This window comes from Micromesistius poutassou (genome assembly GCF_964030765.1).
Source record: "Micromesistius poutassou genome assembly, contig: SCAFFOLD_5146, whole genome shotgun sequence".
In the NCBI taxonomy this organism is placed as follows: domain Eukaryota; kingdom Metazoa; phylum Chordata; class Actinopteri; order Gadiformes; family Gadidae; genus Micromesistius; species Micromesistius poutassou.
Window position 1 is genome coordinate 2,837 of NW_028177014.1, and position 14,716 is coordinate 17,552.

General features: G+C 45.4%; 2 protein-coding genes across 2 annotated transcripts; one reads left to right on the forward strand and one right to left on the reverse strand.

The window, feature by feature from the left end:
• Window positions 1–207: 207 nt before the first annotated feature.
• Window positions 208–6,570, forward strand: LOC311377404 (prickle-like protein 2; the record flags this gene model as incomplete). Its single annotated transcript, XM_084491301.1, has 8 exons — window positions 208–357; window positions 1,705–1,818; window positions 1,910–2,047; window positions 2,388–2,591; window positions 2,982–3,168; window positions 4,400–4,554; window positions 4,688–5,489; window positions 5,609–6,570. The coding sequence occupies exons 1-8, from the start codon at window positions 223–225 to the stop codon at window positions 6,568–6,570; spliced, it is 2,697 nt and encodes an 898-aa protein (XP_084347427.1). The 5' UTR covers window positions 208–222.
• Window positions 6,571–7,999: 1,429 nt separating this feature from the next.
• Window positions 8,000–14,710, reverse strand: LOC311377403 (uncharacterized protein). The gene is made up of 6 exons (XM_084491300.1): window positions 14,707–14,710; window positions 13,355–13,455; window positions 12,991–13,214; window positions 11,816–11,871; window positions 9,572–9,691; window positions 8,000–8,458 (listed from the first exon to the last, which is right to left on the reverse strand). The coding sequence occupies exons 2-6, from the start codon at window positions 13,417–13,419 to the stop codon at window positions 8,264–8,266; spliced, it is 660 nt and encodes a 219-aa protein (XP_084347426.1). The 5' UTR covers window positions 13,420–13,455; window positions 14,707–14,710; the 3' UTR covers window positions 8,000–8,263.
• Between the last annotated feature and the right edge of the window lie 6 nt (window positions 14,711–14,716).

The following is a 14,716-nucleotide window of genomic DNA, read 5'->3' on the forward strand; positions in this document are numbered from 1 at the left end:
CTAATCTCCTCCCCTATCATTTGTTTCCTTTTAATGGCCCGCTTATTATCAGTGTATAATCGCTCTCCTATTCTCTCATGCTTGTTTAAAACGGTTCCACTTCCTGTTACCTCCACCCCCCCCCCCCCCCCCCCCCCACCACCCCCCCCACCACCCCCCTATAGACCTGCCGTAGTAGTGTGCTGCTGAGAGGGCCCAGGGGAGGAGCATGTTCTGACAGCGATGCCACTGGAGATGGAGAAGACACCCGTCACCAAGCTCATGTATGACTTCCAGAGGAACTCCACCTCGGACGACGACTCTGGCTGTGCTCTGGAGGAATACGCCTGGGCCCCACCTGGCCTCAGCCCAGAACAGGTGAGGCAGATCCACCAAAGCAGATATAAACCCACACCTTTCTCCTCCTTACAGCTTCTGTTCTCATCACACCCTTTACACGTCATGTTATTATTATCAAGAAAATATCTAGCATGTGGTAATGAAAATATGATTTATAATTATTATTTCCCTGAATGTTTGGTGCATTATTTTTTTTACCACAATGGATCCTCATGTATTCATCTATACTTTTTTGTTTTTTTTCATATCATCACACATTATTTAAGGACGTCAGTAAAGCTCTGAAGGGCTCAAAATGTCAGCGGCTTCCCAGGGAAAAAGAAGGCTTGAACTGAATCCTGTGTAATTTAAAAGTAAGTCTAGCAGTGTGTGGCAGCGGACCTCCCAGAGCTGCACTAATAGAGGAGAAGCATGCTTGATAATAGTCATTTCTCCAGTCAGCTGTCTTGACAGGATGCAGGGTCCCGGCCTCTCTCATGCCACAGGAGATACAACACAGTCAGAGCTGCCCCTTGTTTGACGTCCAATTTATATATAAAGATGATGCTAAAAAGAATTATAAATTATGGTAAAAATAATTGTAAAATATAATTATATTATTAATGAACAAAGCATATACATATGTATATGTATGTATATGTACATACATATACATACATGTATATATATACGCTTTCTTTAGTGTATATATATACATATATGTCTCTGTATATATATAGTCTGCAATAGATCTAAAATATATATATATATAACATAAACTTGCCTTGCAACCAGTTAAATATAAAGGTTTTCATTTCATTATAATTTTTAGCATGATATTTGTTACCATCTTCCTCCTCCGCCTCATCATCATTATCATCCTGACCATAAGTATAAATATCCTAAACGCAGTACTGCTGCAATAATATTGTTTAGATTTTACGTAATTACAATAAGTTGTGCTGTCTCATGTTGTTGTTCTTCCTGTCTCACACATGCAAGACAAGCAAAAGCTGCCACAGCATTCTGAATGTCATCTGTCAAAATATACAGTTCCTTTCCAGATTCTGGTTTCAAGGGCTGTGCTGATAAAAGCAGACCGAAAAACACAAAACTTGATGCGCATAAAGGCTGAACTTGGCCGGCCAAATCTAAGAACAGTGATGTCAAAACATTGGCATAGCAAATATTTTAATCAGCTAGGTACTTCATCCTTGGCTCAACAAACCTCTGGACAGATGTGCCAGTCTGTTACCATGGTTACAACATGACCCAGTAGAAAAAGCTATTTTACCATTAACTAACTTTTAACGTTAACTATTGACCAAACATAAGTGTGATTCTATTTTGGGTCATCAACTGCCTTGTGTTGTGTACTTGTTCCAGGTGCATCAGTATTACAGCTGCTTACCGGAGGACAAGGTCCCCTATGTTAACAGCCCAGGAGAGAAATATCGCATTAAACAACTTCTTCAGCAGTTGCCCCCACATGACAATGAGGTAAAAAAACAACCATGTTTTTGTAATGGATAAGTCTAGGCATTTGAATACAAATGAGATGGATTTTTTTATGTGTTTCTTCTCGGGTCAGGTGCGCTACTGCAACACTCTAGACGAGGAGGAGAAAAGAGAGCTGAAGCTCTTCAGTAACCAAAGGAAGATGGACAACCTGGGGAGGGGCAGTGTGCGTCCTTTCCCCCTTAATATCACCGGGGCCGGGTGTGAGCAGGTAGTGGTCTTACATTCTCCATGCTGTGTTTTAGTTTGTGCTTTCAATATAAATGCCCCAAACTATTTTCTAGTTTCTATATAATATATATTCTATATTTCTAGTTAGTATATAAAGTGCATGTCATTAGTATTATTAATATTACAGTATTGCCATAATAATTCCCTATTTGTGCAATTTAAGACATATAACAGTACCGCAGCAGCAGTACCGGCACCAAAAGTACTTCTTTTTGGCTCTATACCTTTCCTATCTTCTCTATCACTGTGTCATTTGAACACCATGCAGGCCTCTCTGACTACTGATAACGTTCTCCATTGCCCCTCTTTATCTTCTATAGTGCGGTGGGCAGATCAACGGAGGGGAAATCGTCGTGTTTGCTGCCCGGACTGGCCATGGGCAGTGCTGGCATCCCCAGTGCTTTGTGTGCAACATGTGTGAGGAGCTGCTGGTGGACCTCATATACTTCTACCAGGACGGAAAAATCTTCTGTGGCCGACACCACGCTGAGCGGCTGAAGCCCCGCTGCTGTGCTTGCGATGAGGTGCGCCCGCCCCCGCCGAAAACCTTCAAACGCTTCAGAGGCCATGAAACGGTTGATTTAGGTCAAAGAGCCTTTCAACTCGCTCTGAATTAATAATACCAAATACATACCTTTAAAGAGTAACGATGGCCGGTCTGAGCCCAGACGCGGCAGCAGCAGGATCGTTGGTGAAACGCTGATTGTATCAACCGCTGACGGGCTCACATTAGTACTAAAGAAGATGTCTCTTAATAGTCAATGTTTGGCTCCGTCTCTGGCTCAGTTCGTCTATTATCACGGCCACCTTCCATCCTGAAAGCCTTGTCGATGGATTTTAGCCGTCAGACGGATTTGCTATCTCTGCCTTTGAGTGAATCAGCGTTAATAAACTTTATATTGTACTTGATGCAGATCATCTTTGCTGACGAATGCACCGAAGCGGAGGGCCGGCACTGGCACATGAAGCACTTCTGCTGCTTTGAGTGCGAAGTCACGCTTGGCGGCCAGCGCTACATCATGAAGGACGGCCGCCCACACTGCTGCAACTGCTTCGAGTCCCTCTACGCCGAGTACTGCGACGCCTGTGGCGAGCACATAGGTGACCGCGCTAACCATCGGTGTTTGCCAACCATTGTTGGCCCAGACAGAACCCCAATTCTTTGGGGGTAGAAACTCCTTCCAACCACAATATCTTTACAAAGTGTTACATCTGTGGCTTCACCACATATGATTTTAACCCCTTATGTACATTGCAACATCAATCAATAAGTGGATTGATTGTGGCTGTTGCAGGCCTTTAATAACCCTGTCCAATCACTCACACAAGGCTAGGCAGACCTATTACTGAAGCTAGCAAGCTAGTCACGTATTTTGGGGGAGTGGATTAGGAGGGAGGCCTCGGGGGAGGAGTGGGACTTTCCAAGGTGCATATTTTCCAAATCAAGCCTTGGCCATGGCTTTGTCTCTCCATATTGTCTACCCTTAATTTAAATGCCATCAAACAATATCCATAGCTTATACGTCAGCATTCTCCCACAGCCTCCTCTGCATATCAGGCAACCCTTAAAAATGTCCACTGCCCTAGACATAATTAAGATCCTCTGAACTGCTGATACGGTACAAGGATGTAGAAATGCTCGTGAGAATGTCAAAAAACAAGGAAGAATACGGCGTGTGCTCACTGTGAAGGAAAGCTCCAGGGAGGACGTTAGGGAACACATTTAACAATGGGTAACATATGCACCCCCGGCCCTGTGCGCGACACAGCTGCAGAGAGGCGTAGTCTGCGCAGTGAGAGGTGGATGCTTATTATCCTCTCTGGCTTCAGTAACAGTGGAGGGTTCTGCTTGTTTCAGATGATGCCATGTTGCATCCAGATGGAAGCAAGGAAAGATGATTAGTTCCCCTAGCTCTGGATCGCATCCAATGAAATGTGTTGTGTTATTTTACCAACCGCATAATCAGGCATTTGAGTGTAACCGAACAAATATTATTTTCCCTCAGGGACATAAACCCAGGTAGCGCCAGAGCTCATTTATTCATGATATATTTGTATTTATTTATGTCACCAGAATAACCACACACACATATTTCCGATTAGTTTCATCTACAGACTAATTACACACCATCAAAGGTATGGTTCCAGTCTTGGTTCAGATTGCTGAAACCATGTGGAGTATACACAACCTTATTCAGTATATTATTTTTCAGATTTGATCAACCCTTCACCATGTAAAATAAAATAAAATCGGGATCTCATTGACTATATCATCCAACAGTTTCAATTCGTAGATCTGCATCTAAGTTGTGTTTTACGGCTTGGCTTGCAGGGATTGACCAAGGTCAGATGACCTATGATGGACAGCACTGGCACGCCACAGAAGAGTGCTTCTGCTGCGCCCGCTGTAAGCGCTCCCTGTTGGGCCGCCCCTTCCTCCCCAAGCAGGGCCAGATCTTCTGCTCACGCTCCTGTAGTGCCGGACAGGTAAGCCATCATGTACATTGAAAAAACGCAATGAATGCATAGTACACCGGGAATTACTCCCACCCATTCACGTTTTTTCACGTTGTTTAACCAATGACCCTAACATAGTGTTTTTTGTGTGTGAACCAATCAGGAACCGAATGAATCGGACTCTTCAGACTCGGCCTTCCAGAGCGCCCGGTCCCGGGAGTCCCGCCACAGCACCAAGGTTGGGAAAAAGGAACGTCGGAATGCGAGCCAGGAACGACGGAATGCAGAGGCCCGGCAGCCGGCCTCCGCGCCCATGCCCGACCGCATGTCTGCCGAGATAGACCCCCTCTCTGTTCAGATGGACCGCCTGAGCGTCTCCTCTGGGCCGACGCCCAGCAGGACCCCCAGCCGAACCCCGAGCCGCACGCCCAGCCGCGCCCCCAGCCTCAACCAGGTGTGGATGAGTAGGGATGAGGCCTACCCTTCTGCTGCCTATGAAAGCGCCAAGCGGGAACCCTCCCCCACTCCCACACCCATACAGATGCTGGGCCAATGTAATCCCAGACAGGGCTACAACCCCAACTCAAACCCTCACCCGCCCACCCAGAGCCCCGTCAACCCAGGGAAGAGGCCTGATTCCTGGGGTAAGGAACAAGGCAACACCAAGAGAACTCCGATGGCCGCCCTGAGAGGCCAATCCTTCAATGAAAACTGGATCCATCACAGCCAGGATGAGTTCCGGCCCACCAAGCTCCGCACCCAGATGAGCTTCAACGAGGTGTCCAGCCAGGGCCAGGGCATCTCAGACAAGAGGAGCATCAGCCTGCATGGCTTCCAGAGGGCGAACAGGCCCCCACTGATTCGGAGGAACCCCATCAATGGCATGAGTTTCCAAGAAACCCTCACTCCTCTTGAGCAGACTCCTCGCGGATCCATGGATTCCCTGATCACATCCAACGCCGCAGGTGAAGTATTATTTGATGTAGAACAAAGCACAGGAAAGAACAGACAGGTATCGGGAATGTTAGGACACACATCATCTGATGCAATATTTAATGCAGAATGTCACTTGTTTTCTCCACAGGCAACTCTCTGGACGGGGTCAGTAAGCGTCAGGAGCATCTGTCCAGGTTCTCTATGCCTGATCTGAGTAAGGACTCGGGCGTGAATGTATCTGAGAAGAGCCACATGGGCACTCTCAGCTCCTCCATGCAGTTCCACAGCACAGAGTCCCTCTCCTCCTCTCGCCTGTACGGGAACATGGATGCTGCACTGAGGGTGGGCTACCCCCTGCAGTACTGGGACCCTTCCCGGCCCCTGGCCTTCAACGCCAACGGTCACGCCGGTCTGATCGGCAGCAGCGGAAACATCCGCATGTCATCCATGAGCGAGAGAACCCCTCGTCGGCACCCTAACGGGCAGGAACCCGTAACCCAGCAACAGCAACCGCAACCGAGGAGCCGCAAGCACCGCCGCGGTAACCACGGTAACAGCCAGCACCGCAGCGGACGACACCACAAGCGCTCCCGTCGCTCCCGCTCTGACAACGCCCTGCACCTGGTGGCCGACCGGCCCGCCCACGTGGCGGAGCCGCCGCACCGCCGCGTGCAGGAGGACTACGACCGCTTCCCCACCGGCCACGCCGCCCGGGAGCTGCTGCTGGGCCTGGCGCCGGGCGCCTACAGGCAGCAGCAGCAGTACCGGCCCTGCCCCCGCACCACCTCCGACCTCACCCTGCAGAACGCGGGCTGGCAGCCGCAGGGCCCAGGCCCGGGCGGGCCGCTCTGGGCCGAGGGCTACCGAGAGGGAGCGGACCCCTGGTGCTCCAGCTGCTCCTCCAGCTCGGAGTCGGAGGAGGACGACGCCTACTTCCAGGGGGAGGCCATCCCGCGGCCCGTGCAGCTGCGCTACATCAACAACGAGGAGCTCCGGCACCGCTACAGCCCCTCCGGGATGCCGGGCCACCACGCGCCCCTGCACGGACCCCTCCACGGTCAGATGCACACCCGCCAAAGGAGAAAGAGCAAGAACTGTGCCATCTCCTAGATGTGAGGGAGAGGATACGGGGACTGGAGAGCGGGAGAAAGAAGGATGTGTGGGAGGGAGCAGGGAGTGGGATGTGTAAGAGAGATAGTGGACAGAGACTGCGTGTACAGTAAAATGGAGAGAAACTGAGCGTTGGAGCGGATGATGAAGAAAGGAAATGGCAGAATCCTGCTGTTTGTGATCTAACACAACTCATGTTTGTGTACACCTACAAAGTATGACGTTATCGCGAGAAGATGGGTCACACAGCAGACTCAAATCAAGGGACAGCTAAATAAGGATCTGTTTGATCGATAATCGTGCATATAGTCTGGTCTGGTCTCAAATAACTGGCTAATGTGTGTGTGTGTGTGTGTGTGTGTGTGTGTGTGTGTGTGTGTGTGTGTGTGTGTGTGTGTGTGTGTGTGTGTGTGTGTGTGTGTGTGTGTGTGTGTGTGAGAGTTTATACCAGAGTCCTTTTAACATGTCAAAAGGGGAGTTTTTTGTATCACTGTATAAACTGGGCAGTGTTGGCCAGCCTCTACTCACAGCCCAGTGCTCTGAACCCATTGGAGTAAACCTACCAAGAGGGGGGACACATTGAGATAGTGTGTTGGAATAGTGAATGCTGTGCGATAGGAATAGAGAAAAGCTGTGGGGTAGGTTCTGAGCTGTGGCTTAGTTTACCACAGTGGAATCCAAAAGCTGCTGGAAAAGTGTTGGCTCGCAGACCAAGTTATCACCTTATGTAAATAGTCTGTTACACCATGTGCTCTACATAGACCGCTCTCCATGCTTCACCAATGGCAGGTCCCTAGATAGGCCTCAACTCCTTGTTCTATCAGGCAACGTAACGTCAGGTACGGTCCTGTCTTCTTTTCTTCAACATACTTCTTTTTTTAATACTTATTATTTTTAGTTGGATAAATAAAGAACAAATTAATAGTGACAATAAATTAACGATACCTGTTTAATGTATATAAAGTAAACAAAAATAGAAATAAAAATGTCTTTCAAGTATTGGATGTAGTAATGTAAATGTTATGTACATATTGTCTTACATATTTATATATAAATATATTTTGTAACTTAAGAATCCTTATTTGTATAAGACAGGGTAGAGATAGGAGGATTTGCATGTACCTTTTAATGTTGTCGTCCTATATGGAAATAAAGTGTATTACAATGAATAACCAGAAGGGTGCCAGTCAATGTCCAAGCTTTCTGGTTGATGTGGTTGTTGTGGACAGCGGTTGGTAAAGTGATCGAAAGAACCATTTCAATGGCCACTGTCTACCCTCTCTTCACAAACTCCCTGCTCAGCTCAACTCACATGAAAATAAAATGGATCATCACATGTTGCGCAATACCATGGTTTCTAGCATAAGCATCTACCTTCTGATATTGAATAAACCATGTATGGTGAATGTGATTCACTAATACCATAAAGATATACAAAATGCCATTTTTGGTTCATCTTCTTTATAAAACACCAAGACACAAGTAAGATCTGGACATTTAACTGAGCTCTACAAAAGCGATATTAATTATTAAAACATTATTTACATGAATATATCCGAATCATTGACACTGCATGTGGGTCACAATATGCCAGCAGAAGGTTGAGCTTTATGAGTGCCTGTGACAGACAGCAGGAAATAACTAATTAATCTAAGACACACACACACACAATAAAACTGAGGAGCATGTGTGTTTATGTGTGCATCTCTGGGGGGGGCGCACTCAGGTCATACTGGGCTATAAACTGGTCCATGGCGGCGGCGCAGCGCAGGCCTATCTCCTTGAGATTCTCCTGCACAGAGAAGCGGATGGGAGGCACTAACGAGGGGTCCTTGGAGACCAGCTTCCGCACCACCATGCTAAACGTGCCACAGTCCCGTTGATAAACCTGGAGGAAAAAAACACACACACACACACACACACACACACACACACACACACACACACACACACACACACACGTTGGGCTTCTTTTGTTTTGCTCGGAAGCGGGCCTTTGAACTGCACAGCACTAGGGCTTGAGATAGCACGGATAGATTAGCATCCATTTCATCTTTTCTCACAGTGTCGGTTCATCACACGAGGACGACGTGCGTGATAAGATAAGATAAGATAAGATAATACTTTATTGTCAGTTCGCACGGAATCATCATTGTCCGTGTGCGTGTGCACGTGTGCCCGCTCGCGTGCACCGTGCACGCCAGCCTGTGCGCGGCGACCTGTATTGTCGGCTTTCTGAAAGAGCCTTCTTTCTGCTGTAACCATGGAGATAGGAAAATGAGACACCTTCTCTTAATTTGAAGTGGATTGAGAGAAACACTCACTCACACACTACGCACCAGGCCTCATGTGATGTGCCGTCACCTGGAAGCTTGCTTTTGAAGCACGTGTGTGAGAGCCACCACACCACCATTCAGTCGTGGTTTCTCAACTACATCCATGCTGTTGACATTTTTAATTTGGATGTTTATCAATATGTCTTAATATTCTACTTAACCTACTTTTAATTTTACTTAAATTTTAACCCATTTAAAATATGGACTCTGGTGTGAATAAAAGCCGTTCTCGTACTGCTCTGAAGCTACAGTAGTAGACCTTGTTATATCAACATCAATCCTGAATAAACTGGTGTAACAGTTCTGGTCCATAACCTTTGTGGCCAACATGTTAAGTTTAAATTTTATTTTTCGTTAAACGTTTTTGTTCATAGTTTTCTCTTCATCCTTCTTAGTTCAGATAAATTCATTGAAAACAATTGTCATATGGCTGGTGTGGTAAAAGCAAAGCAGTAAACAGATAAATTCAGACTGATCAAGAAGATGCAGGGACCTCCAAGTAGCATACTGCACCCCTCTAGCAAGTTAATTATTATTCCAGGCCAATGTGTATTATTAAAACCACAGAGCTTGTGTGTGTGTGTGTGTGTGTGTGTGTGTGTGTGTGTGTGTGTGTGTGTGTGTGTGTGTGTGTGTGTGTGTGTGTGTGTGTGTGTGTGTTGTACCTCCTCTATTTCTTTCCTCTTCTCTTGGATGGCTCTGCTCTTTGCCATGGTCGGGCTTACAGGTGATGGTTGCTCCACCGGTCTTATTTTTTCAGTCTGACTTTGGACTTTGTTATGGCCCTATGTAAAGTGCAAAATTAAAATGAATATAAATGAATGAATATAAGCAAATAGACTGAAGCAACACAACAATAATGACAAAGAGTGCTAATGGTACAATAGAATGACATTAGCAGAAGATGGTAGAATGATCTCATCAACTGTAATAGTGAGCCTGTGGCAATACTGTGAAGCTTCTATAGTGTGCTGTCTAAAAGGTCATTTATAGTCATTATAGTAATAATAATAACTTTATTTATATAGCAACTCTATAAAACTGCCATAATGATGTGTTTGTATATTAAAACAAGCGGATACAACAACAAACACAAAGAATGTAAAAAAGCATTTTGAAGGATACAAAAATTGTCCAAAAAATATTCTAACGACATCTTATCATTAAACTAGACTAAATATTAATAAATAATAAAATAATAATTAAGTAAAAAATGTCATGCAAAAATGCATGATGTATGGCAGCAAAAAGGATGACATCACATGAAGGACAGTATGTTAAAGTGTGTTTTCAGAAGGGATTTCAATGACATAGCCTAATGGTGGCTGGCACTGTGTTCCAAAGCTTAGGGGCCCTAACGGAAAACACCCGCTCATCTTTCGATGTTAGCCTAAATTGTGGAACAGTTTGCTCTACCTAAGGACCTAAAGGCTTTGTCCTGGCTCAAAGGGATTGAACAGGTCCAAACCGTAGCTTGGGGCCATACCTCGGTGGGGTTTCAAAGTAATTAGTAGAATCCTAGAATTAATTCTTTACTTAATGGGAAGCCAAGGGAGGGCAGCAAAGAATGGGGTAATGTGCTGTTGTCAATTGCAGCCAGTGAGAAGGCTAGCTGCTGCATTCTGGACTAACTGAAAGGGGGATTGGGCATTTTGGCTGAAGCCGGCAAGACGCAAGTTGCAGTAGTCTGGTCGAGAAAAGACCAAGGCACGCATCACCTTCTGTAGATCAGTGTGAGGAAAGAAGGGGTTAGCTTTGGAGATAGTTCTGATCTGTAAAAAACATGACTGGACTCCTTTTTATATACTGTATGTGGCTTGAATGTTAGGTCTGGGTCAAAAGTCACAGCAAGGTTTCGTACAGTCGGGAGATTATTGGCCAACAGAAAGCCATGGCTTGTGCCATGGCTTCATAATAATATGTTGTTCATAAGAACAACATATTAACCATTGGCTTTCAGATTGAGCTGGAGGAAATGTTGTAACTTTTAGAATTTAATGTCATTATTGCAGTCTGCTAGGGCAGCTAGGCCATTAGGTTCACCCAGTCTCAATGGGAGGTATAACTGTGTGTCAGCTGCTTAGCTGCTTTCTGAATGATGTGTCCAAGAGGCAGCATGTAGATAGATAATAATGGTGGAGCCAGAACAGAACCTTGGGCCCCACCACACATAAAAAGGGTCACGGAGGACGAGGCCTTCCAAAGAGATGCTTAGTATGCTCTATCTGAAAGGTAGGCCTACATTATGTCATGATAATGATGTTATTTTTCATTTTGACACAGCATTTTTCCCTTTCAGTTCACTAAAAAACATAAACAGTCTGAATCGTACACAGTGCACAAACTGTTGAAAACCCATACAGCACCAGAATGCTGAAAGCCCGAAGGTTTTCTGAAGCAGCATAACACTGTTGTGTACAAATGTGCATGGTTAAATATAAATCCATTCCTGGCCTATGCTCATTTTCATGTGACTCTGAGGTCTGAGGTGAAAACTGCTGATCCTGCATGATTCACTGCCTTTATTAAACTACAAAGGTGCATGGCACAGCCCTGAACCACCTGTGTCTTCCAATGTATGAGACAACTCACACCCTAATCAATTTCCTTTCTTAAACCTGCAACCAGTGATCTCATTCAGCTTCAAGGCCTCTCCCTTTATCCTCCCTCTATTCTACACTAATGTCGAGTGACAATAACGTTGATGAATAGCTGTGTAGTCAACGAATGGGGGAGAGCTTAAAGCAGGTGAAACATGATTAATTACAAAAATCATCTAAATGGTAATTTTAAAGGTAATCTTGTTTTGTATTGTGTACTACATGGTACACACCGTGTCTCTCCAATCGGTTCCACTCTCATTACAACAAAGAGCAATTAAAAATACAAGCATCGGATGTTGTACTCACTGCTTTATCTTTCTCATTGCTGGGAAGGGTCCGAGAAGTTAAAGATCCTGAGGTGGCTGGGAAAAAAAAAACCTGTTTCATTATCCCAGCAACATGATTCAAATTGACAACAGCAAGGCGGAAGCTGAACAAACACAATTTTATTAGACGGATCGATTTTGTCTCGTGTTGCTTGACTATCTATAACTGTGTCTTAAGGCCACCATTAGGATGTGACTGCACCTCATCTAACTGAATGTCATCGACCTCTGGCTTAAAGGGATGGTTATTATTTGCAGCCAGCAGGTTCTCAAATCAATGTTTCTTTGAGCAGAATGCGTTAGGTGTATTTGAGAAATCTGCCTCGCAACATTGGACTGCAGTGTTCCGATGTGAAGCAAAGGCTTTGTTATGGCTCATTTATACCGTTGGCTGCCTTCCCTCTCTCACTCTCTCACACAGGTATAGTCACTCACACACACACACACACACACACACACACACACAAACACAAATGCACACACAAACCATGGATGAGTCACCATCATCACACCATCTCTCAGGCAAACCGAGAAACCTGTTCCTCACACACACACACACACACACACACACACACACACACACACACACACACACACACACACACACACACACACACACACACACACACACACACACACACACACACACACACACACGCATACACCTCCACAGTGCTGCAGTATGCGCAGAAATACAGTGGAGTGTGAGGGAAGAAGAAAAAGCATGCCAATACCACCGGAGATAAAAAAACTAAATTAATCTCTTCTCCTGCAATAAGGATGGGCACCCGGTCTTAGACCAAGAATCAATAAATAATTAATACATGCAACATTTTTCTGATGAAGCACAAAGCTAAAAGAAGGGTTGGCACCTCTTGTCTGCATCACTTTTTTTTTTTTCAAATCTGTTTTTTGTGACACAATATAGAGTTAGGTCTGTTATAGGTATGATGAGTATTGTGTCATTTGCCACAAATGAAACCATGGCCCAATCCACAAACGTCAGGAATTATCCAAATGAGGTAACATTGACGTGACATCATTTGAAAACATTTGGTACCCAATGATAGTCCACACTGCCACTTGGTGGTGGTAGTGTGTACATGCATGTGTTTTGCACTTCTTGTGACTGTTTAAATATATAACCAATCTTACCAGGTTTTTCAAAAGGCGGTGAACTGACTCGATGTATGGGGTTCTTTGTCACGTCCTGTCCTTCTGCAAACAGTTTTTTCATCTTCTCCTTTTCTACCTTCCTCCATTCAGCATGGCTTATTTGCTTTTTTGTCCCTGTTCTCTGACGAGATTTGGAGCCAAAGGGGAGTGTCCCCCGGGCTCCTAGTGGATTGGATGTAGGCTTCCGAAAAGAATGCTCAGTCCTTAAAACAAGACAGAGAAAAAAAGGTCAGAGAATATGAACCATAAGAACACCCTACTTGGCTCCGTTCCCCAAATCATCACCCCCAGCATAAAACCACAAGCACTCCATAGACTGAAACGCTTTTTATATTAAACTTACCTTCGCCTGAATGGACTTCCAGCACTCGAATTGTATGCCCTTGACATCCTTGCACTGTGTGTCATGGTCGGACTGGACCTGATCACGGGTCGCGTCAGAACCTGGAGCAACAGGTGAAAGAAGTGAAGAGTGAAGAAAGCGCACACTGAGATAGATTCCATTGGGAGCAAGGTATTAGCAAAGTCAAATTAGCAAAGTATCTGAAAGCTTATCCAGAAAGAAAGTGTTTAATCCTATCCAAAGATGTCTCAGTATTTGCTTTGCCACAACACTGGGAGTAAAAACATAACAAATAACCGAAGTGGGATCAACCTCAAAGGTTATGGGGCTATGTGTCAATTCACCTCGATCCTGGCATGAGCAGATCTCTTAAAGATCCCATGGCATGCTACTTTATGAATGCTGTTATATAGGTGTTAGTGGGCCCCAAATACAGTACTTGAAGACGTTCAAGAAATTCAGCCTTGGTACAGAATTACAGCCCACAGCACACACGGCTTTTGGCTGTGTTCTGTAACGCTCCGGGTGCTCCGGCGTGAGTCCTGGAGCTCTATATCTAAATAATATCATATTATACATAGATATCTATGTCATATAATATTTATTATCACAGCCAAAAGCTGTGAATGCCTCCAGACGATATCATGAATCTCAAACGACTGGGTCGGGTTCTCCGACGTCTCTGGTTCTTCCACTTCAACATCAATCAGAAGTAGACTGAACCGCGAGGCGGTGGTGCCTCGGCAGCGGGCAGCGGGCAGCGGGGCTGCGGCGGGAGACAATCGCGGGCAGCAATCTCTTTCTCCTCCATGTCGCGGTTCGTGTACTTCAGGGAGTCAAAGCCAAAGTTCCTTTCCCCCAATTCCTTCTCAACCATGGCTGAGATAACCCCCACTACGAGTCTCGTAGTGGAAATACCGGAGACGTCAGAGAACCCGACGCAGTCTAGTCTTTTCCCCAAATGCAAGCTTTACGCAAACTTGCCTTATTGTGTTGCGTGTTATGCGCCATAACACCAACAGCAGAACGGTTATCCAAATAACAAAGTGTACAACACTTGCGTTACAGTGTGTGTATTCACACACACACACACACACACACACACACACACACACACACACACACACACACACACACACACACACACACACATGCCATGGGACCTTTAAACCACACCACACGCACACGCACACGCATACACACACGATAGTAGCCCGAACACTTTCAGACAGGGAAAAAACTATCCGTTTCTGATTGTTTTTCCCCCATGAAGCCAGTGCTAGCAAGTGATAAGGATTTTAAGATTCAATGACAAACTGCTAGCAGGTAATCAACCAAAAACAAAAGCATACTTTCTTCTGC

Coding starts and splice junctions, on each gene's coding strand:
- LOC311377403 (XM_084491300.1), bottom strand. CDS start 13,419: ATGACACACAGTGCAAGGATGTCAAGGGCATACAATTCGAGTGCTGGA. Junction 11,872..12,990: donor ACCGCCTTTTGAAAAACCTG/GTAAGATTGGTT, acceptor TTTTTTTCCCAG/CCACCTCAGGATCTTTAACT. Junction 9,692..11,815: donor GCAATGAGAAAGATAAAGCA/GTGAGTACAACA, acceptor CACTTTACATAG/GGCCATAACAAAGTCCAAAG.